At 38.6% G+C, this 25158-nt stretch overlaps 1 protein-coding gene and 1 long non-coding RNA gene across 8 annotated transcripts; both read left to right on the top strand.

The window, feature by feature from the left end:
* The first annotated feature begins 370 nt into the window (after nt 1-370).
* LOC118484024 (keratin-associated protein 19-2-like) lies at nt 371-9796 on the top strand. The gene is made up of 3 exons (XM_035979900.1): nt 371-623; nt 8952-9242; nt 9789-9796. The coding sequence occupies exons 1-3, from the start codon at nt 371-373 to the stop codon at nt 9794-9796; spliced, it is 552 nt and encodes a 183-aa protein (XP_035835793.1).
* Nucleotides 9797-11860: 2064 nt separating this feature from the next.
* Nucleotides 11861-16079, top strand: LOC110890558. Of its 7 annotated transcripts, XR_002564584.2 has the most exons (11): nt 11862-12034; nt 12212-12271; nt 12372-12513; nt 12614-12680; nt 12823-12926; nt 13123-13218; nt 13578-13725; nt 14195-14235; nt 14325-14448; nt 14561-14762; nt 15135-16079. It is a non-coding gene; the product is annotated as an uncharacterized LOC110890558 (long non-coding RNA). The 7 variants fall into 7 exon arrangements; XR_004870960.1 differs by having other exon boundaries at nt 11861-12034; nt 12614-12926; XR_002564586.2 differs by lacking the exon at nt 12614-12680 and having other exon boundaries at nt 12372-12529.
* Nucleotides 16080-25158: the final 9079 nt, after the last annotated feature.

Here is a 25158-nt window from a genome sequence, read left to right as displayed (position 1 = left end):
TGAGAAAGCGAAGCCTAGTGGGAGAATCCTATGTTGGATGTTTGAGAAGGAAATACATTGTGTTGCCATTAAGTGGGAGTTTGGAATCCAGTAATTTCGGTCTTTGCTGGGCATTCTATCTTTGCCATTTTATGATGTGGCCGCATTGACAAAGATAGAGCTCATAAATCGCTCAAAATATGATGGTGCAACGTTATTCGAGCGACTGATTAAGTTGAACAAGAAGTCTGGGTGGAAGGACAAGTCGTACAAACCTCAGTTCCCCATCTATCAACAAATCAAGTTTACGCTTGATCCGGCAACCAACACTGGCAGATACAAGCTTGTTTATGAGCCAGCGAAAGTGGTGGACAAGATACCCTTGATGCCAATGAGGCAAGACTTTCTTGGTGAAATGCGATTATGGTGCTATGATTCCGACACACATGAGGCAGTGATCGTTTTTAATGGCGATCAAGAGAATTTCAGGATGTTGGATCCAATGTGGATAGTTAATATGTCCGCATCCGACATTAACAAGCTATACCGGCATGACATATTCTATGAAGACAAGGACGCGCATCAGGCGTTGAAATTTCAGCGCGTCCCTTGCTTCTGCTACTACAGGGGAATTCATTCGGGCAGTTCGTGGTCCGAACGACACTAAAGAAGGAAGATTCAAAGACCGAAGACGAGTAACAGACAAGGGGGAGTTTGTTGATGCATTTTTGTGTCTGTCACTAGTCTTGTAATTTACGATGTATTTTATACGGTCTTTTATCATTTATAGAGTCTGTATTTGCCGTCGACCAAGTTGGATACCCTCCTATCCGCTTGTGTCCGACTTGTTTGTCTCCTTTTGTTGTGTAATGATCTATGAACAATGCATGTTTCATGTAAAGGGTATTTCTCTCAAATGTATGTGCTTACATGCGACTGCTGTTTGCTGTCTGTTTGCAGCAAACAGTTAACAATTTGCAGTCATCGACGAAACAGGTTGTTTCGTCGAACACTTGTCGACGAAACAGACCTTGGTCTGTTGTTTCTGTTTCGTCATGATCAGCGACAAAACAGATGTGTTTCGTCGTCTGATGGGCTTGTGTTGTGGCCCAGTTGTGTTTCGTCGGCCCACTTGGTGTTTCGTCGATCACTATGGTCCAGCTGCTATATATAGGCACAGTCTGTTTCATTTAGAACTTAGAGATGAGAGCATACCCTAAAAGTCATTTTGTCTAGACTGTGTTTGTATCAGTTTGTATTCTCATCCAGTTTAATCAAACGATTGTGTTTCTTTGGTTAAACCATTGTTCTTACTGTTTTCTATGTTTGATTTGGCTTAGTTACGTAGATTCCGCACACGTGACTTTGTTTGTTATAAACAAGGATTTGGTTGTGTAAATCGATCCTCCGATTTCGGGACCTACATAAAGCTCAATGTATTACTTTCAGAAAGTAAGTTTGATACAAGAAGATAAAGCTAGAAAATGCTCTCAAACTCTCTCTGTTCTCACTGGTGTGCTCTGTCTGTGTGTTCTCCATTCTGCGTCCTGCAAGCTGCCTTTTATAACCAACCTTATCCACAAGTCCGACGAAGAATGGAAACGGACTCACGAACATTCAACAGGCCATGAAGAGTGGAGTCTTCGTGGCGTGATTCTTTGCCGCACAAAAACTGGACGAACCCTTACTCTTGGACATCATATTCGACGACCGATGGAGTCTTCATCCAACATCATCAAGGGGGTGTTTGTTTTTTCTTCAAACATCTTCAAGGGAGCTTATGTCTGCAGGCGCGCAGATGCTCCCCTTGAAGACTGTTTGTTTTTTTCTTTTAAACAGATCTGAAAATAACTTTTTTCAGCTTAAAAAAAAAGCTATGAAACCCTTACTTCAAACATCTTCACAAAAAAAACCTTCTCCCTCGTATACATTCAGAACTCAAAAAACCCTCTGTTCATCATCATTTTTTCCAACTTTAACACATACAATCGATCTTCATCTTCATCTTCTCCCAATCGATTAAGCCACCTACGTGAGAGAGGAGGCTTCACCCAATCGATCTTCATCTGCCTCCATATCTCTGTCACAAACCCTAATCCACCATTAACACATACAATCATCAATCATGTGGGTATTCTACCTGATCTCGTTACCTTTAACCATGGGGATGGTGCCGCTCACGTTACGATACTTCGCCGGACCTGATATACATCGTTACGTCTTCTTCACCGTCGGTTTTACACCTGGTTTTTCTTTCTATCCTTCATTATCCTCGTTCCTGCTGACATTTGGGCTGTAAGTTTGCTCTTCATCTTTGTTAGTTGGTTGTTTGTTGTTGGTGATTTGTATGTTTGGAACCCTAATTGGTGATGTTTTGTTGGATGCATATGTTGGTAGATTGTGTTTGGCTGCTATTGTGTTTACATTAGTGGTTATGTGTGAAATTGTTAGTGATTGAGCTCAGATTAGGTTAGTGTAATAATGTTAATTGGTTTAGGATGTTTTGATTTGGAAAATAAAACAAAGTTCATGTAGTTTGTACAGACGGTATCAATTTATAAAAACAAACAGTCTTATATTTTCAGCTTGAAGAGCTTCAGACCACATCTTCAGTTGCAGACATGAAAACAGATGAAATCAGATTGCAGACAATTTATGTCTGCAAAAACAAACAGCACCTGAGTCTTCGTCGCTACATAAGCACATTGAGTCTTCGTCGCTTGGTCACTGTTCGTCCGCAAGCAATTTTCGTCCAGGTGAAGTGTCCATCGCATGTGTGGATGAACCTTGAGGGTTCGTGGTTTGTAATGTTCGTCGCAAAGAGTTGGACGAAAACTTGAGTCTTCGCCATGCAAGGGAGTTCGTTGATATGTAGTCTTCGTGACACACCTTGGAGTGTTCGTCCATGGAGAACCTTCAGTCTTCGTCATATGCCATAAGTCTTCGACAAAGGCGTAGTGACAGGGAAACAATTAAGATCTTCAAAAAAGAACCATGCATTCACGTATCTATGCATTGAAATGTCATCACATGACATCATCATGACACCATCATGGTGATGTCATGGTGATGTGGCATCCTACGACGGTTCGCAGCTCTTCGTGCTTCATGTGTCGATCTCTGGGGCGCACCACGGAGGAATGTCGTGACGTTGGTCTTGAGCCGAACCTAACCGATTCGAACCGAACCGATCCGAACCGAACCGAGTCGCGTCCACATAATATGTATTAACAATACTCAAAAAGGGTTTTAGAATTTTGATAACGGATTAAAAAAAATCTGGTGAGGTAATTTAAAATAAGTCTTTTAATAAAAACAATCGGTCTCGCTAAGTTGTACTAAGTGTGGATCTTCGTATGGGATATGGTGTTTATTCTGTTCCAAGTTGTTTGATATCTTTCTATGTATGAGTTATTTAGAATGTTTCTAGACTTTTATGGTTTAGAACTGTTCGTTAGAGTATGTTTAAATGAAGTTTTAAGTTTGATAAGCTATTTTAGATTATCTAAAAGAAGACAAAAAAACTCGTTTTTCCGGTGTACTCGAGTTGTTTGATGCTGTCTGAAGAACAAGGCTGGAACGGGATACAGCTTCTCGAAGATTTGATGAAGAGCTTCTCGAAGATTTGATGAAGATTTGCAGATCCCATATGTATCAAGGGGGAGTCTGTAAATGCACCCCAGGATGATAAATGTTGAATGTTGCTACTTAAAGATCTATTGAAGATTTGTAGATCCCGCATATATCAAGGGGGAGTCTGTAAATGTACTTCTGGATGATAAATGCTGGATCCGGCAACTTGATGTTACTTCAGGGACTTGTTTGTTATTGTTGAAAGTTATTATATAACTACATATTCGGACAAGTATGTGTGCATGGTGTCCGAATTTGTGGTTTAAAGTGTGTCAGCACTTGTTATTTGGCATGTCCGAACTTATAAGTTCTTGGGGATGTCCGAACTTATTAGTTCATTATGGTTTGTCCGAATTTGTAGTTTAGGAGTGTCAGTAGTTAAGTACTAACAAGTGTTTCTAGTTTGTTCTATCCGTATTAGTCAGTTATCATGGTTTTTATTTCTTCTCCCCCTCCCATATTTTGAGAAAACCCCACCACCGCGATCTACCTACGTTGCTGTTGGATTTTATTTTCAACACAGTTATCAGTGTAGCTTTTCTGGCGGTCATGAGCTGCCGCCATGCGTTTTCTGATCTGGGCAATCTTATCCGTTGTGTCAAGTACAAGTTCTGGGCCGGTAATTTGGCTTTCGCCCACTTCCTCCCAACATAGAAGTGAACGACACTTACGTCCGTACAACGCCTCAAACGGTGCTGCCTGAATGCTAGTGTGGTAGCTGTTTTTGTAAGAGAATTCTACCAGCGGTAGATGTTGTTCCCACCCGTTCCCAAAATCAATGACACATGCTCTCACCATGTCTTCGAGTGTTTGGATGGTTCGCTCTGTCTGACCATCCGTTTGTGGGTGGTAGGCAGTGGTCATATCCAACTGCGATCCAAAAGACTTGTGCATAGCCAGTCATAGTTCAGATGTGAAACGAGGATCACAATCAGAGATAATCGACGTTGGCACTCCGTGCCTAGTGACTACTTCCTTCAAGTAGATTGCAACAAGTTTTGAAAACTTGTTAGTTTCTTTGATTGTGAGGAAGTGTGTAGACTTGGTTAAACGGCCTACGATCACCCAAATGATATCGTTTCCGCTTTGTGTTCTTGGTAAGCCAGTAACGAAGTCCATGGAAATCTGTTCCCATTTCCAGGTTATCAACTCTGGCTGTTGTAGTAGGCCCGACGGCTTCTGATATTCGATCTTGACTCTAGCGCAAGTCAAACATTTGCTAACGTACCTTGCTATGATAGCCCTTATGCTTAGCCACCAATAGAGGGTTTTGAGATCGTGATACACCTTATCGGAACCAGTATGTATCGAGTAGCGAGACTTGTGTGCTTCGTCCATCACAAGTTCTCGAAGATTTCCATAAGATGGAATCCAGATACGGTCCGCAAAGTAGTGAATACCGTCGTCCTTGAGTTCAAGTCGTTTCTCCATGCCCCATAGGGATTCAGCTAGGAGATTTTCCACCTTCACTACTTCAGCTTGAGCGTTGCGGATCTGACTAGGGATATTCGAATGGATAGTAAGCTGTAAGCCACGAACTTGCTTAGGTTTGGTTTCCTTTCGGCTAAGGGCATCGGCTACAACATTAGCCTTGCTTGGATGATACTTGATCGCGCATTCATAGTCATTAAGGAGTTTGACCCATCTACGCTGCAACATCTTCAACTCCTTCTGGTCAAGGATACGCTGGAGACTCTTGTGACCGGTGTAAATTGTGCACTTGGTACCGTACAAGTAATGTCTCCAAATCTTGAGTGCAAATATGACTGCTCCGAGTTCCAAGTCGTGCGTCATGTAGTTCCATTCGTGAATCTTGAGTTGTCAAGAAGTGTAGGCAATAACCTTCTCGCGTTGCATCAACACGCAACCGAGCCCTTGAATAGACGCGTCGCAGTAGACGACAAAGTCATCGGTACCTTCCGTTAACCAAAGAATAGGATCACTATAGAGGTTCTCCTTCAACTTATGGAAAGGAGACTCTTGAGCATCATTCCATTTGAAAGGAATACCCTTCTGGATAAGAGTCGTGAGGGGTTGTGCGATCATCAAAAATCCCTTGATGAATCTACGATAATACCCTGCCAATCCCAAGAATTGGCGAATTTCGGTCGGAGTCTTCAGTGTAGGCCAATTCTTGATGGAGTCAATCTTAGCTGGGTCGACATGAATCCCATCCTGATTGACCACGTGCCCAAGGAAATGGACTTCTCGAAGCTAGAAGTCATATTTCGAGAACTTGGCGTACAGTTATTCATTGCGAAGAATTTCGAGAATGAGACACAGGTGTTGCTCATGTTCCTCTTGGATCCTCGAGTAGATCAGGATGTCATCAATGAAAACAATCACGGACTTGTCGAGATAGGGTTTGCACACTCGATTCGTGAGATCCATGAAGACCGTAGGTGCGTTGGTCATCCCAAAAGGCATGACAAGGAATTCGTAGTGACATTAACGAGTCCTGAACGTGGTTTTGGTGATATCCTCGTTGCGGACACTCAACTGATGGTAACCTGATTGCATGTCAATCTTGGAGTAGTAACTCGATCCTTTCCGCTGGTGGAACAGATCGTCGATACGTGGGAGTGGGTAACGGTTCTTGATGGTAACCTTGTTTAGCTCACAATAGTCGATACACATACAGAAAGTGCCATCCTTCTTCTTGACAAAGAGTACCGGTGCTCCCCAAGGTGACGAGCTAGGTCGGATAAAATGTTTATCCAACAGTTCTTGTAGTTGCATAGAGAGTTCCTTCAGTTCAGCTGGGGCTAGTCGATAAGGTGCACGAGCTATCGCTGCCGCTCCAGGAGTTAGCTCGATTTGGAATTCGACCTGACGGTGGGGAGGGAGTCTAGGTAATTCCTCAGGGAATAACTGGGGATAGTCGTGTGTGACAGGAAAATGCTCAGTCATCTTTTCCCTTTCCTGAGTGTCGGTAACGAGGGCTAGAATAACGGTATGCCCTTTTCGCAAACACTTCTAGGCCTTTAAGTTTGACAAGCTATCTTTCTATACTTTTATGGTTTAGATCTGTTCGTTCTAATATGTTTAAATGAAGTTTTAAGTTTGACAAGCTATTTTAGATTATCTAAAAGAAGACAGAAAAACTCGTTTTTCGGTGTACTCGAGTTGTTTGATGCTGTGTGAAGAACAAGGCTGGAACGGGAAGCAGCTTCTCGAAGATTTGATGAAGATTTACATACCCCACATGTATCAAGGGGGAGTCTGTAAATGCATCCCAGGATGATAAATGCTGAATGCTGCTACTCATAGATCTGTTGAAGATTTGCAGATCCCGCATATATCAAGGGGGATTCTGTAAATGGACTTTTGGATGATAAATGCTGGATCCGACAACTTGATACTACTTCAGGGACTTGTTTGTTATTGTTGAAAGTTATTATATAACTACAAATTCAGACAAGTATGTGTGCATGGTGTCCGAATTTGTGGCTTAAAGTTTGTCAGCATTTATTATTTGGCTTGTCCGAACTTACAAGGTCTTGGGGATGTCCGAACTTATAAGTTCTTGGGGATGTCCGAACTTATAAGTTCATCATGGTTTGTCCGAATTTGTAGTTTAGGAATGTAGTAGTTAAGTACCGACAAGTGTTTCTAATTTGTTCTATCCATATTAATCAATTATCATGGTTTTTATTTCTTCTTCCCCTCCCATATTTTTAGAAAACCCCACCACCGCGATCTACCTACGTTGCTGTTGGATTTTATTTTCAATCACCAGGGACGGCTCTTGGGCCGGTCAACCCGTGCCGTCGCTCGAGGCCCAAATTTTTAAATGGCCCAAAAGGTTTCTATGAGCTTTTTTATATATACTTAATTATATATTTAATATATGCATCTATTTATTATATAGAAAAGTGTTGGTGGTGGAGGGGAAAAATCATCTCAAGATAATGTAAAGATCTCAAGTACAAGTCTTGACTCCACCACCAAGAGTTTGTTTTTTTAATTCATTTCCTCAACCAAAATTTTGGGCCCAATTTTTTTTTTGTCGCCCAAGGCCTAAATGTTTTTGAGAGTTCTCGAGGATGGCTCTGTTAAGTACTACAATGAAAATGGAAATTTAGCCCGCACGAGGGTCAATGGCCCTCTTGTGGTTTTGCCATGTAATAATCCTTGGGTACCTAGTAGCGAAAGAATCCAAACCCATACAAATTCATAACCTTGGTGGTGGTGGTTATTTCTGGAAGATCTCTGATATATAAATAAGATAATCATTAAAATATTATTTAAGGGAGAATAAAACATGGTGATTGATTGTGTATGCTGTTGAGGAATTGATAATGTTCGAGGCTTCATATGGTGAATACCCCTATCTTAGTAGGTGTTGCAAAATCACCGGATTGCGACTCATACTTGGTTATTTTAAAAATAGACATTAATCATTTGCTAGGGTGGCAAAGATTCGAAAGTTGTAGATCCCATTGAAAGGGTTGCCATGTTATTATGACCATGCAGCGGCGAAACTAGAAGAAATATTGAGGGGTATCCCAATTTTTTTACCTACATTAAGGGGCAGTGCTGATCCTCGATATTCAAGTGCCCTGAGCGAGCCAAAAAAAGGCCCTTAGGCCTTACTGAATTAAATTTTATAAACTAGTTTTTTAAGTTATTAGTAGGCTCTCACTATCTGCACACCGAGTTTGCCTATCTACACACTTAGGGTTTACATACGCTGCGTATTGACCAATACGCAGCGTATAGGGTTACCTCCATACGCTGCGTATTGACCTCTACGTAGCGTATGTAAGTGGTAGGTACACAACCAGACAGTCAAACCTAGTACCATGTCAAATCAGTCTGACATACGCAACGTAGAGACCTATACGCTGCGTATACTGCTAACCCTATACGCTGCGTAGAGGTCTCTACGCAGCGTATGTCAGACTGATTTGACAATGATTCGATGTTGTCCAGGCACGTGAATAAAGCAATACGGGGAGTAGAGATCAATACGCTGCCTATTTGAGTAAATTTAAAAGTCTATTTAGCTCTGCTTTCTTTTCATCATTCGAACAAGCACTTCTTCTTCTTCTATTCTTCTGTGTTTCATAGTCTTCTTCAGTAGAGAATTTACACCCCAAACCAAAATCATTTGTTCTATTTTTTGTTCAATCTTGTTAAAATGTCATCATTTTGGAACGGTAATTATTTTGGTAATCGTTATTCTAACGACACATGGGGAGCAAATGCTGCCAATGAGGAGGAGGAGGTTGTGTCTGGAGTCCCTGTTGATCAAAAAACACAGTTGCCAGACTTGAACAAGACTCCCACTCCACCTGTTGATGAACCAAATTACCCGGCGCATCAAGTGTGTGCAGATTACGGATACGGGTATGAATCTCCGTACGTGCAACAAAGTGGATACGGTGCTGAGAATGCACCTGTTGATGAACCATATTACCCGACGCAGCAATCGTATCCGGGTTATGGGGTATACGGGGATGAAGGTGGATACGGAAGTTATAGTGGATACGGTGGTGAAGGTGGATACGGGAGTGAAGGTGGTTACAGTGGATATGGGTGCTACGGTGGATACGATAGATATGGGGGTGACGGTGGTTACAGTGGATACGGGGGCTACAGTGGATACGATAGATCTGGGGGTGAAGGTGGATACGGTGGATACGGAGGCTACGGTGGATACGAAGAACATGGTGGATATGGTTATGAGCCCCGTAACACATCACTTTATGAACCATCTACCCCGGGCAATCCATTTCAAGTAAATGAGGTATCACATTAAAATAATAATAATTATTATTATTATTATTAAAAATATTGTAATTATAATTATAATTATTATTATTGTTAAAAATAATATAATTATAATATAATAATTATTATTATTGTTATTATTGTTAAAATACTATAATTATTATTATTATTATTATTATTATTATTATTATTATTATTATTGTTAAAATACTATAATTATTATTATTATTATTATTATTATTAATATTGTTAAAAATAATATACTTATAATAATTATTATTATTGTTATTATTGTTAAAATACTATAGATATAATTATAATTATAATTGTTATTATTATTATTATTATTATTGTTATTATTATTATAATTATAATTGTCATTATTATAAACTATTTATTTTCAAATAATTAAATTAATAATTTTTTTTTAAATAAATTAGTATTGTAAATAAATAAAAGAATCCTGAAATTGATTTTTAGTTAAAATTGTTAGTTTAAACCTAACTTAGTTAGTTAAATCATAGTTATATGCTAACTAGGTTAGCATTTAATACAAGGGACCACTAACTGAGTTAGAGAACTCAGTTAGTCCAGTTAAGTGCCAAAAACAGAAAAAAGGGGGGTTCCTCTTTAAGGAACCAGCCCCTAACCGGTTTCGAACTCACGACCTCTCACACACAAAGCAACGCACTAACCACTCGGCCGGGAATGCCACATCCTTTTATTTATGGAAACAATTACAATTTATGCTCGATTTCGCATCCTTCCATTTATTAACACATCATATTTACACTTTGGTCCCTGAAGTTTCAAATTTTACAAAAATAGTCTCTGAAGTTTCAAAAATTGACACAAATGGTCCCTGAAGTTTCAAAAAATTGACACAAATGGTCCCTGAAGTTTCGAAAATTGACACAAATGGTCCCTGAAGTTTCAAAAATTAACACAAATGGTCCCTGAAGTTTCAAAAATTGACACAAATGGTCCCTGAAGTTTCAAAAATTGACACAAATGGTCCATGAAGTTTCAAAAATTGACACAAATGGTCCCTGAAGTTTCAAAAATTGACACAAATGGTCCCTGTACTGTTCAGTTAATTATGCTAAATGAGTTAGTGTTTAAAGAAGAAATCTTTATATGAAAGTTAACCTTGTTAAACCATTCAGTTAAAATAGTTTCAATAATTACCATATTAGTCCCTGAAGTTTGAGTTTCAATTATATTTTACTTATTATTATTATTATTATTATTATTATTATTATTATTATTCTTTATGGTATCCTTGTTGTTCAGCGACTTCAGTGTTCAGCCCACTCGGTTCAGCAATTAGCTTCAGCAATTAGCACAACAACAGCAGTTCAGCACTTCAGTCTTAGCGACAATGCAACATACATCCCTCCTGCTAGGGCTGTAAACGAACCGAACGAACACAAACAAGGCCTTGTTGGTGTTCGTTCGTTAAGGAAATAAATGTGTTCACGAACGGTTCATGAACACTTACCGAACAAGATTTTATGTTCGTGTCCGTTCATCAAGGAAATGAGTGTGTTGGTGAACGGTTCACGAACACAAATAAATTTGGCGAATGTGACGAAGGATAAAGGTGGATGGCCTAGAGCGTAGCACTAGAACTTGAATTCCTTATTATGGAATGGATTTCGATCATATTCGTCGATGTGTCGTCCATTCAAACTTCAAAGGCTTGGACTCTTATTTAGTTTGTAAACAATTTGGGCTTATTATTTAGTTTGTAAAGAATCTTATTTGGGCTTATTATTTAGTTTGTAAACAATTTGGGCTTATGATTGGTTTGTAAACATTTTTTAGGGGTGTCCTTGTAGTTGTTTAGGGGTGTCATTTGTATAAAAATCGAAAAAAAAAAATTTCACTACCGGTAAAAAGTTGAGCCGTAGCCCGTGCTTTGGCTGGTTCTAAGCCAGGTTCGCCCCTGTGACCAAGTATGTTGAACTATGAATGAGTCTGCTTGGCATGGCATCGGTTTGGCCTATTCAGCTTGCCATGGCAGTGGATTAGAGAAAATATCAAAGTCTCTTGGGTGTCCAGCGGACCACCCATGAACAAATTTTATTTGCAAACACCACTCGAAAGGATTTACAGATCAAGAAGTACACAATCTTTGGAAAACGATCAGCCCCTTAGAAACATGAATACGATGTGTTATATATACCAAAATACATGTACTATCTTTCTAGATTTTTCAATGCTACACATATTCAATGAATACAAGTACAAAAACACCTGCAATTGCAATATAGATATGTTATAATTTTTGGCTCGAAAGGTTTTGTTCTACTATATTCCAATCGAACTATTAGTGTTACTTTGTTTTTGATATTCATGGTTTTTTTTTGTTTGACATGCTCACTGTGTAAACCCAAATTGAAATAGTCAAATTTCAGTTATTGTTTTATTTTATTATTGAAACATTAAAAAAATCCTATATTCATTTAAGTTCTCTATGAAAAAAAGATATTAAAATTCCGTAGTTTGAACCAAAATATAAGATTAGGGTTTTCCCCTACGTTCTCACCTTTATATAGTTAACATCATATGGAAAATCATTTCACGGCCGCTCTTCCATCATCTGAGATCTTACCGCTCCAATTCAGTATGCAGTTTTCTGACCTGATCGGAGGTCCAATAATTGACCAGATCGAGTGTCCATGTAAGAAGTTTTCGCCTTTGCTCATTAATTCTATCTGATCTGAAGATTTTAGGACTTTGGTGATGTTTAACAATTCAATGTGTATTGTTTCTCTGCTCTGTATTTGCCAAGCTTGATTCATGTTTTGAGAATTTTGTGTTTTGATAGCTGCTGACAGCATACATTGATCTATATCAGGTATGGGAATGGATCATAGCATGTTGACAGTTCATAGGAGCGCATCTATCTTTCTATCAGGTATGGTAAAATCAAGAAATCCATATTTTTGTTAAATGTTTTTATTTACTTTGAAAGTTGTTATGGATAATTAACTTATATGATCCACCGCGTATTTCAGTCATGCTTTTTGGATGATGGTCGAGATTGAATACCATAAAAGCCAGCTTTTTCGGCGGCCTTTAAGATAGTTGGCGGATTGTAAGGGAAAGAATGAATTATTTAGGCATGATGATCCGGGGGCTTTCCCCGCCACCGGTTTTGTAAGTAGCCCATTGGGTAATGCTTTAGACTTGTATATATATTGCATACTTCTTACCATTCTGGTCATTCGCCGTGTTTGTGTTTGTTGAATACAAACAGCAACTTGATAGAGGGTGGTGGTTCAGTTTTCAATTTGTTTTCCTAATGGCAAATACTGCTCAATCAGGTAAAAGTATTGCTAGATCATTATTCACTGCACAGCTTTCACTTCCAGAAGAACCTGTTATCCATAATTATGTACTAGATCTATGGAGTTTTCATTTATTCTCCAATAATGCTATGCTCATCATAATGTTCTTGTTTTTCAGAACTCCTAAATGACCGCTTATGGAATGCCTATGCTAGACCGCAGGCATATGTTCCCCTTGAAGGGGAGCGCATTTACTACTTCCCCCAAGGACATATTGAACAGGTTTGTATTAGATTCTCTTTTTAATGCAAGCATACATTGAGTCTCCATATGTGGTGCTTTCTAAAATGGAATACTTGCAGATAGGATAAAGCGTATCTCTCAAAATTAATTCCTACACTTGTATCAGTTTCATTATTTTGTGATTTAAGCATTTAATTGTATCTAAAATGAAAGCAAGTTGTCGTTACTGTAACAGCTGGAGGGCTCCATGCATTATGGATTTGACCAGCAGCTTTCAACATTTTGTTTACCAGAAAAAATACTGTGCAAAGTGATGAATGTTGAGTTACGGGTAAGTCTGTAGTTATAATTCTTGTCATAAGTCTTGTGCATCATGATTTACTTGAGAAATGAATGTTTAAACTCTGTTACACCCGTTGTTTTGAAAATCATATCAGACCCGCCGGTTGGTCAACCGGGGGTTGGTCGTGCCGGTTAATGGTATCAGTACTTTTTGAGTGTGACTGGTTGGTTGGTCGAACCAGAGAACCAGGGATTGAACCGGAAATTGATTAAATTATTCACATTTAAGTTTTTTTATTTGATCCGGTTTTACCAGTAAGGAGACCTGTTCGATGTCCAGTCTCGCTCTAAAAACTTTGATTACACCCTTTAAGTGAGATCACTAATAATTCAGGATTGATTTTACAGGATGAACCGAGCACTGGTGAAATGCATGCAAATACTCTTCACAGCAACTCGATAGAGGGCCGTCCTTCACAGTTGAAGTTGTGTTATACCTGGTGGTGGTTCAGAACTCTTAAATGAACGCATATGGAATGCCTATGCTAGACCACAGGTATATGTTCCCCTTGAAGGCGAGAATAGTAAGTCTTTTTAATGGAACAGGTGTCTACTGTCTTTTCAATGCAAGTATGCATTGAGTCTCCATATGTGGTACTTTTTAAAATGGAATACTTGCAGATAGCATAAAACCCATCTCTCAAAATTAATTCCAAGTCATCTTGTATTGTTTTATTATGCTGTTGTTGTGTTCCAATTTAAGCTGTTGTTGAAAACCAGATTGAGGCCTGCCCGTCGAAATAGTAGTGTCACTGGTTGGTGGAACTGTAGGATTGAACCAGAAATTGATTAAATTCTTCCCATTTTACCATAATTATTTATTTTTTATTTTGATGTCATACGTTTCTTACATCTGGTTTGGCCATTACAACCAGTGGACCAACATGGAGACCGGTTCAGGTCCTCAAACGTTGGTTACAACCTTTAAGTGAGATTGACTAATAGTTCCTGATTTATATTGTCAGGTGAAACACATACAAATATAACTCTTCTGCCAGACAATGATGTGAGCTTTTTGACTTCTATATTTTAATTAGTCTGAATATATTTTTTTTCTTATTGTCTCATATGGTTATTTTCATTCTTATAAATTAGCAAGGTGAGATGTTTGTTGAAGCAAGAAAACACACAAGTCTTTCAAAGAATATACTCGGTGTATCTGTGACATTACCGATCAACTTGTGGTTCTTTCTGTTGCCCCTCACGCACTTACAACAAGGTCCGGTTTTTCAGTTATATACAAACCTAAGTATAAACCATAATTAATGTGGCTTATTTATTCAAACTCCATAGAAAACATGTTTTCTAATTTGGGCATTAGTTGTAATCAGATGCTTTCTATCCTAGTTCATTACTGGCATGAACAAGTACCTGGAAGCTCAAAGTCGTAAAATATATGTAGGAATAAGGTTCATGATGACCTTTGAGGATGAACACTTTGCTGAAAGTAGGTACATATGACTCTCATTATGAACATAGAGGTTTGGTGGGACCGTCGTTGCTGTTGGGGAGTCTGAATGGAAATATATAGAGGTAGTGAATCCGTTCCTCTAAAACTCAGTTATTACTTCTAGTATCACCCAACGTATGATATTCAAACAAACTTCTACTTTCCAAAAACATTTAACTTAAACAACGTTTTACCTTCCGAAAACATTCAACTTACATAAATGTTTTACATTCCCAAAACATTTTACCCGAATGACCCTTTGGTGACCTCATTCTTGGTTATCTATATTGTGATAAGTGATAAAGCATACTTGTTAAATAACCACTTGACCTTTGATTTCCCAAAGGAGCACTCAAACCCAAATTAGTATATACATATGCTTATACATATAACTCCAAATAATTGTCAAACATACGATTTAGCACAAATTTACACATGACCGAGACTTGATGCAGATTGTTGAAGAAGGAACCTTTATCAAATGTCGGTTAGAGTAGTGAGGACATTGCACAAGACTCGACGCATATATGCGTACTTTGAGCGGGAAATCTGATACGAGAAGCGTTACGGATTTGGTTTTGCTGTGAAGTCTCAACTCAATATTTTGCGTACCTATATCATCGGTTAAGGGGGGATCTGTTTAAAGATAAAATCTTGAAGCATGCATCCAGAGTCTCTTTCTTCAACTGTGGCATGAAAAAAAGGTTAACAAGCCCAGAAATTCCACTAGACCATCAACATCCATTCCACCTAGCAGGCACATTTTCGAACATATAGGAAATGGCAACGAAGATGTTGGTTCAGATGTTCTAGAATGTTCTAGAATGTTCTAGAACATTCGAACCCCATCTTTCATTTAAAGAAGTCAAATCTTTTGATGATTTTCGTATTCTGGCATTGATGTCAGCATTGAACTTGACTTCTCCCATGATGTCCGAATGGATTACTACAAACTATGTTTATACAAGAAACAATTTCTTCATCCGGAAAGTGTATATGACAGGTTACTGGGGAATATGATTGGTGAAACCGTAGAGATTTGTAATGGGATTATGAAGTGCAAGCTCACCACAGCTATAAAGAGTTTGAAAAATGGGATTAGTACCTGAAATCTTTCAAGGGTTTTGGCGTGAATGTTGGGCTTTTACGCCATAAGATACACACACTTGCAAGACGTGTGTTTGAATTAGAATTTCATTGCACATAAACAGTATACGGAGGCAGCAAACGAACATAAACATGTAAATGATGAGTCAAAGAAATTAACACCCATATGTGAGGAGTTGAAGAAGAGTACTAAAAAATGTGAGGATATTTTAGGCTCTTTCGGAAAGTTATTAGCTTGTTTTCCTTTTATGATAAACTGTGAAACATCTGAGTAATGAAGTACATTCAGTGAATCAGTAATCCTTTTTTGGGTTTTTCATTATCAGTTGTAGTTTGGATGCAGTGATTGTGGTTTTGTGTTGTCTTCATCAGTGGATATGGAGGCTTGTTCAATTACTCGTATCCTATACTGATGTTCCAACGAACGGACCAATAGTTGCTTAATTGAGGCATTCAACACTTGAGGCATTTTAGTATTTTCGAGTAAGCTGGTGATTGGTGAGTATTGGCCGGGTTGGTTATGATAGAACATTGGATGTTTTGGTTTTTATATCTTTATATTAATAACTCATATTTTTTACTGAGACAGAAACTTATTGATAATTTATAAAGAAACAATTTCGATAATTATGGGTATCTTTTGTGTGTAAAGATATGTATCTATATTCCGTTCTAGAAATTACAATTTTTTTGGATTTCTCATAACAATGGAAGTTGGAGGAATCAAGTGCAATACATTTGTAACTATGATGACAATCTTGATAAGAATAATCAAGTGCAATAAATTTATATTTTTAACAATACTTGTAGGTCCACTAGCGGAGGATCTAGTAACCTTATCTTTGTTATCGAACAAACCCGGTTGTGCGGAATCCAACCGGTAAGTTAAACCGAGCAAAGAACATGAATACACACAAAATTCAACATTTTAAAGCTCAATGTATTACTTTCCATAAGTTTGATACAAGAAGATAAAGCTACAAAATGCTCTCAAACTCTCTCTGTTCTCACTGGTGTGCTCTGTCTGTGTGTTCTCCATTCTGCGTCCTGCAAGCTACCTTTTATAACCAACCTTATCCACAGGTCCGACGAAAAATGGAAACGGACTCACGAACATTCAACAGGCCACGAAGAGTGGAGTCTTCGTGGCTTGATTCTTCGCAGCACATAAACTGGACGAACCCTTAGTCTTCGACATCATATTCGATGAACGGTGGAGTCTTTGTCCAACATCATTAAGTCTTCGTCGCTACATAAGCACATTGAGTCTTTGTCGCTTGGTCAGTCTTCGTCCAAGTGAAGTGTCCGTCGCATGTATGGACGAACCTTGAGGGTTCGTCATTTGGAATGTTCGTCGCAAAGAGTTGGACGAAAACTTGAGTCTTCACCATGCAAGGGTGTTCGTTGATATGTAGTCTTCGTGACACACCTTGGAGTGTTCGTCCATGGAGAACCTTCAGCCTTCGTCATCTGCCATAAGTCTTCGTCAAAGGAGTAGTGATAGAGAAACAATTAAGATCTTCAAAAAAAGAACCATGCATTCACGTATCTATGCATTCAAATGTCATCACATGACATCATCATGACACCATCATGGTGATGTCATGGTGATGTGGCATCCTATGACGGTTCGCGGCTCTTCGTGCTTTGTGTGTCGATCTCTGGGGCGCACGACAGAGAAATGTCGCGACATTGGTCTTGAGCCGAAACCGAGTCGAGCCCAACCGATCCCAACCGAACCGAGTCGCATCCACATAATATGCATCAACAAACTCCCCCTTGGACGCTGCTCGTGAGGTTGATTCTTCACGTTGTCGGATATTCAAATGTCTTTGCTCGTGAATCTTTTGATCTTCAATACTTCAGATCCTTTTGGTGTTGGTGAGTGGTCAGCAGCAACTCGATCATCTTGATCCTATGATTGCATTCATGTCGTGTCTTCATTCCAAGCTTGTCATTGAACACATTCTCTTCGCCTTTAGCTGATTTAAATGTCGCATCTGCACATACAAGAAAGCAAAACGCGTAATGAGAACAACTGCTTGGAATATAATCAGCATATACAAATGACACACATATGACCAACTCTCAATCAAACACCTACCGACAACAGTTTGAAAGTTATAAAAATTTGATCAATTTTAGATTTTAACTTTCACTTATTAATTTTGACCGTTTATGAAGATGCAGTTGTTTTAGGTTTCAATCAGGTTTCAGGTGGATAAGACTCGAGATCCAACATCGGGCAATCAAAAATAAGATAGAAATAAAATCTTTTTGGCTTTTATAAAGTTTATATTAAAACACGCCTAAAATCCTTTTGGTATTTTTGAATATTTCAAATTTAAAGACGGAAAGCAGTAAATAAATATATACAAAGATGCAGAAACTGAAAGCATTAAATGAATATTTACAGACATCCTTCTTGCGAGTTTCGAGGGTAAGAGAATCATATCAGTGTACGGTCACATCAAAATACTCTTGTTGTTCAATTAGTTAACATTAAGATAAGCATCCTATAACGATTATCGGTATTGTTGTCCACCTAAACTCAACTTATCAGATGTAATCGCGATTAGGGGATACGTTAAGGTATCATTTAAACTTACCGACCGGTGTTCATCCACACATGACACATTCCCGTATCATGGTATGCACAAGGGTTCATCTTACTGGGGAGTATACCATTTATCATCTGTTTTCAACGTATATGATGTGAGATACTCACTTATTTTGGATGAATAGAAGCCCTATGTGATGAAATCACTTATTAATGAGGAACTTGATAGTCGATGCATGCAGGGCACAAGAGCAAGTCCGTGAATTGGTTAGTACCATCGTACTGGCAAAGAGACGAACTTGATTCCCGGATAAACTGTGATATTTTATCACTTATTGATTGGGACATGTGATTGTTTATCACTTATTGAGATTGTATGCATCATGTATTATATACATGTTTGAATGATATTTTACACGTATGTATGGTATCATGGAAGATCTAGACTTGCGTCTCCGTTGTTTTCGGTAAAAGAAACAACCATGATACCCAGATGATAAACAGCATAAAGACCACGTATCTCAGAACTTCGGCAAACTATCAAACGAAATTTGGTACCAAGACTATATGCCATTGAGCGGTTCCCACACAGTCTTCAGTCGATTTAGGTTTATAACACCCTGCACACTTTAAAATGATTGTGAACCTACCGATACATCTTATATAGAGCTGCTTATCGTTTTTCATTTTAGGTTTAAAAGAGGTTTCGACAGACCACAGACCACTGATGTACTATCATTTTCTCTTTTTCTCGCCAGGAAACTGATTTTTGTTTTCCTATTGTTTTTGTGTTATTGAAATTTTTCGATGTTTTTTTATTTTTAAAATTTTTCAATGTTTTTGTATTTTTCATTTTTACTCCCCCTAAAATGCAAAAAGTACGAGAAATTAAGAAAACACAAATTAATATTTACAAAAATGATTTTCCGATGTTGGTTTTACTCTGGCTTTACCTTAATGCCGTTTACCATTAGTAAATAGTCAAATCGTGATTTGTCAAATGCTTTGGTAAAAAGGTTGGCACGTTAGTCATTGGTGGGGACCTTAACAACATCGATAAGTCTTTTATCAAAACAATCATGTATGAAGTAATATTTGATTTTGATGTGTTTGGTCTATGAATGCTGCACAGGATTTCTAGTGATCTGTAAGGCAGCAGAATTATCAACGAAAATAGGAGTAGATAGGAATTCAAAACCGTAGTTGCGCATTTTTTTGTTGAATCCACAGGAATTGGGATCAACAACTTGAGGCAGCAATGTATTTAGCTTCACAGGTTGATGTAGCGACACAAGTCTGCTTCTTGCACTGCCATGTGACTAGGCGATTTCCTAAAAACTAACATCCAACCGTTGTGGATTTGCCGTCGATTTTGCAGCCACCAAAATCGGAATCAATGAACGCGATCAAGTCGAAGCTATCATCCCTAGGGTACCAGAGACCGGTGTTTGGGCAACCCTTCAAATAGCGAAAAATCCTTTTTACAACTGCTTGATGTGAGGCCTTCGAGTTCACTTGATATCGGGCGAGCAGACACGTAGGATACATTATGTCGGGCCTCGAGGCTGTGAGATACATAAGAGATCCGATCATTGCACGATAAAATGAAGAGTTAACGCTTTCACCCTTCAAGTCCGGAGTAATCCAGCGATTCTGCTAAAGTGGGGTACCAATGGGCGTCGCTTCGGACATCTAGAACCGGCTCAAGATGTCACCGACATATTTAGTCTGATGGATGAATATCCCAGACTCCATTTTTGAACTTGTAGGCCCAAAAAGAAGTTCATTTCCCCATGGCGCTCATCTTGAATTTCTCTTGCATAACACGCTCGAAGTCCCTACACAAAACATCGTTAGTTGAACCAAAAATAATATCATCTACGTATAACTGAACCAACAGAAGATCTCCATCTTTTTCTTTGATGAAGAGGTGCAATCGATAAGACCCCGGCGAAAACCATTCTCCAGCAGATAGTTAGATAAGGTTGCGTACCAAGCTCTCGGTGGTTGATGTAATCCGTAGAGAGCTTTGTTGAGCAACCAAACCCGATCGGGATGAATAGGATCTTCAAAACCCAGAGGCTGTTCGACATACACCTCTTCTTCAACAACACCATGTAAGAATGCACTTTTCACGTCCATCTTGTACACCTTGAAACCTTTGTAGGAAACATAGGCTAGAAAAATCCGAATAGCTTCAAGACGTGCAACTTGTGATAACTGTGCTCTAGAAACGATGTACAATGTAAAACAATATCAATTATCAATAAAATGATGTGTTTTGGTGTTATTATATGTGTATTTGTGTTTGATGATTTTTCGATTTGTTTGTAGTTCGATTTCAAGCTTTAAATCGCTTTCTAGAAAGTTATATGCAAACTGATGTGTGAAGGAAATCAGTATAACGCGACAAACACTCCGGAATAGTGACATAAGCTTAACATACCTTAAATAACCTTTACATAACTTAGAAATAAGTTTTGGAGGGTTTGGTGTGTCGAAAACAAGTCTATTCGATCGCAGGGACTATTTGTGTCAAACTGTGAAAGTATGCCGATTTGTACTATAACGAACATTCCGGAACTTGATCATAAGTTAAACCTACCCTAAATATCCTTTACATAGCTTAGAAATAGTCTTTGAGGGGTTTGGTATGCGAAAATAAACTTATTGTTCAATAGGGACTAAAAGGGTCAAACCATGTCGATCATTACTTTGAGGGGTTTGGTATGCGAAAATAAACTTATCCTTTACTGGCCTTTACCACCTGTTCTAATGGTTTTTAACCCCTGATTTTTGATGCTATGGACTTGTTTTGAGTACCCCTTGTATTGTAAAACCATGTCCATATATGTAGGGCCAAGATTGATCCTTCTAAACAGATGGAATGATCTTATTCATCCTAACTTCCAATAAATAGCAATGGGTTCTCATTTGGTTCTTCACACTTGATCTCAAATCTGTTCTAAGTTGGAGTATTCATACTTCATACCTGAGTAATTTGAATCAAATCTTCATTACTTGGACCTTTTGTAAGCTTCTTTCATGCTTTTTATGTATTTCAAGCATGAAAGTCAAAGTGTGTTTGACTTTCTGCTTTGACCAGGTTATGGTCAACACAAAGTTCGTTTGAACTTTGCAACGTGAGTGTAATCATGATGGTTATGGTCCTTTGTGACTATACCTACTGATTACCACGCTGATTAGTCGAAGTGACGAGTCAAAGTTTCGGTCAAAATGCCATCTATGCGCATTTTGAGATGAAACTATCTTCGGGTATCAAAACACTTTGTTTTGATATCAAAACCTGTTTTCAAACTTAGTTAAACATGTTTTAACATGTATAGCTCGTCACTTTTAGTCTAGTGCTTGTATAGGGTCGTAAGATAAGCGATCTTAACAACCGTTTGGTCGATCATTATGATCCGACCAAGCATGTATTATGACCATAGTTGTATAGGGAATAACCTTCCGAGGTTATACCTTACGGTCACTTAGTTTAATTAGTTGTATGATAGGTAGTTTATATGCCTTAGAAAAATGACCAAAATGCCCTTTTTACACATAATTTGACTTTAAGCATATGTAACTTAATTTTTGTCACTTAAACTGATTATGCAACATATTTAAACATGTTAGGGCATATAATACTTGTCATAGGACTAGTTAGGCATCTCGAACGCGCTTTTGCGTGAACGACGCGTTAAAGTAGCGTAAGCTACCTTAATGGGTCGTAACGGGTCATAAGCACTTAGGATAGCTTCCGATTTAGAATGTAGGCTTTGTTAAACCATATCACATGAGTTTGGCCAAGCCGACTAGTATTAGGTTATTGTACCATAGGATCTGACAAATCCCGTTATCGGACTGCACCCATGGTTATGTGGATAACGACTGGACCTGTTAATTGTTAACTTACCCTTTGGTGGTTTGTTAATACGAGTTGAACGATGGACGAGTCACGAAGGTTTGAATGTATTCCACGAGACGACCAAAAGTAGTTTTCACAATTAAAACGAGAATGATTTGAACGATTTTGAACGATTTAACGATATTGAATGATTGAACGATTGAAATGATTGAATGAATTAAACGATTTGAATGAGTTAAACGAATTGAACGAACAATTGGTTTTTGGTTAGTGTTTAAATAACGGGACGGGTTTAATATGATAAAGGCATGGTAGATACGCCGCTGGTACTTCTTATATATAAGTGCTTTTATCATATTACATACCGTGGCATTATTTAGTTCACTTGGGCGAACGATTTTAAAACGAGGCACACAACGATGTTTACTAAACCATATAAACCATACGAGTTTTATTACGAGAACGATTTACGATTGGGTTTACATAAACAAATTTTTTGAGTTAAGATTCATGGCATTGAGGTTTCTTAAACTATAACCAATTTATTTTAAGTTGGTTATTCATTTTACAATACAAATATTTTAGAAAACAAGGTTTTCTAATATCGATTAATGAAGTTGTACGAGTTATTTCAACATGTAAACGAGCCATGAATCTGATACTCTCCATAACCTATGTGCTCGCCGGCAATTCTTTGCAGACTTTATTTTTACATATGTTTTAGGTGGTGTTAAATGATGTTGATTGCTAGGATGCATGCTCACTTAGGACTGGACGAGGCCTTAGTGACTAAATAACAAATGATAGACGATGTGGTTGTGTTTTAACTTAGTTTCAAGACAATGTTTAATGTTAATATTTTAATAAAACGAAACTTTTGAATCCATGGTTGTGGAACAATAATTCTGTCGTTCCACTCCCCGACATTTCCGCCACGGTTTCGTTGTTTTACGCGGTCGGGGTGTGACACAACCGGTGCATAAACTTCGTTGTAGTCTATCCCTACAATCTGACGAAAACCATGAACAACTAATCTCGCCTTGTTTCAGAAAACTACTCCATGGTCATCTTTCTTGCAATTGAAAACCCAACGGGTGTCAATCTTCTTGTAGTTTTCAGGTTTCTCAACCAGTTTCCAGACACCAAGCTTTTGTAATTGTTGCAGTTCCTCCTGCATAGCTTCCACACAAGAATTATCCTTTAAGGCTTCTTTCCAAGACTTTGGTTCTTCTTGTGAGACATAACACGCGAAGGACCAATCATTTTGGAAACCCGATTCTCTAATCGCATGCATACAAGCCAACATTGTTGTCTTTTCTCAACTGATTCCTCGTTTGCACGCCACTACGAACATTACCAATGATGTTTTGTTGAGGATGGGTATTATGGATTCTTGTTTATGGATTATCTGGAACTGGAATATTTATACCCAGATTGTTGAAGTTGAGATCAACAACCAAATCAATACCCTGAACTGGCGAAGAGGATGACGCAGTAGCTTCAGCTGTTTTAGGGCAGTCCTTAGGGGGCGTAGCCTCCGAAGTACCATGCACAACAGTTGCAGGAGCTTCTTGGTCTGCATCGAGAAATTCATCATCCTCTGAAAATCCTCACTCTCGAGAGATTCGTTCAGTTCAGTAGCATCGTGAAAATCCTTACGCTCGAGAGCATTATTGTTAACTGATGATGATTCTTGATTGTTGACAATAATTGGACAAACCAACGGTGAATCTGTTGTGTTGTCACTCTCGAAAAACATCTGTGCCACAACATCTACAACTTCTTCCTCAACATTGATCGAATTGAAAAAGTCATCATACTCAAACATCCATGGCTGACCAGGACATCTGACTGGCAATGTGTACCTTTGTACTCTCACTTCAGACCATTCCTCGATCCTTTTTCTTTCGGGATTCCAAACTCTTAAATTTGGGGTGGCATACCAAAGAAAGTATCCCTTAATTGCTTTTGCCCCAAACTTTCCATCTGGATCGATCATAGTGCAAGGAGCCCCAAACGGTTCAAGAAATTGCAAGTCTGGTTTCCGTTTGTGAAGAAGCTCAAAGCAGGTCTTGTTATGTCTTATTACTGTAAGGACTCGGTTCAACGTGTAGCATACAGAGGCCACAGCTTCACACCAGAAGGGAATGAGTAACTGAGACTCCACCAACATGGTCCTTGCAGTTTCGATCAATGTTCTATTCTTACGCTCGGCGACGCCGTTTTGTTGGGGAGTGTATCTTGCACTGAATTCATGAAGAATACCTTGGGATCTACAGAACTCCTCCATGGCATGATTCTTGAACTCAGTTCCTTTGTCGCTGTGTATGCGTCTTACTTTCAAAGTATACAAATTCTCAATCGTAGTGATCAAGTTTTTGATAATTACGGAAGTTTCACTCTTGTGTGCCATAAACGCCACCGAAGAAAATCTTGAATAATCATCCGTCACTACGAGGCAGTATGAGTCATTACTGATGCTTTTGCGATTGACAAGACCGAATAAATCCATGTGCAAGCGTTCAAGCGACACTGCAACTCTGTTGATCTTCTTTATCGGGTGTGATTTCTTGCTTTGTTTTCCTTTCTGGCATGAAACGTAGACGTCTTGCAAGTGAAAGTTTTTGACGGGAACACCATTTACTAACTCATTCTTCACCAGATGATTCATTTTCCTTAGGTGAATGTGACACACCCGCCTGTGCCAAGAGATCGTTTCCTTTTCCGTGGCTTTGGAAACAAAGCATGTTACTTGTGCAGACGTTGTGATTGCTTGGCTCATATCAAGGACATACAAATCATTAACCCTTGGTGCAGATAAGAGAATCCAGTCTTTGGGGATCTTGAAACCTGGCTTTAGCACATAACATCCATTAGCATCAAAGTGCACCGAAAACTTCTTGTCACAAATTTCAGAAACACTTAGAAGATTGTGATCAAG

This window comes from Helianthus annuus, chromosome 11 (assembly GCF_002127325.2).
Source record: "Helianthus annuus cultivar XRQ/B chromosome 11, HanXRQr2.0-SUNRISE, whole genome shotgun sequence".
In the NCBI taxonomy this organism is placed as follows: domain Eukaryota; kingdom Viridiplantae; phylum Streptophyta; class Magnoliopsida; order Asterales; family Asteraceae; genus Helianthus; species Helianthus annuus.
The sequence above is the reverse complement of the archived record's forward strand: the minus strand, read 5'-3'. Positions and strand labels throughout refer to the sequence as shown.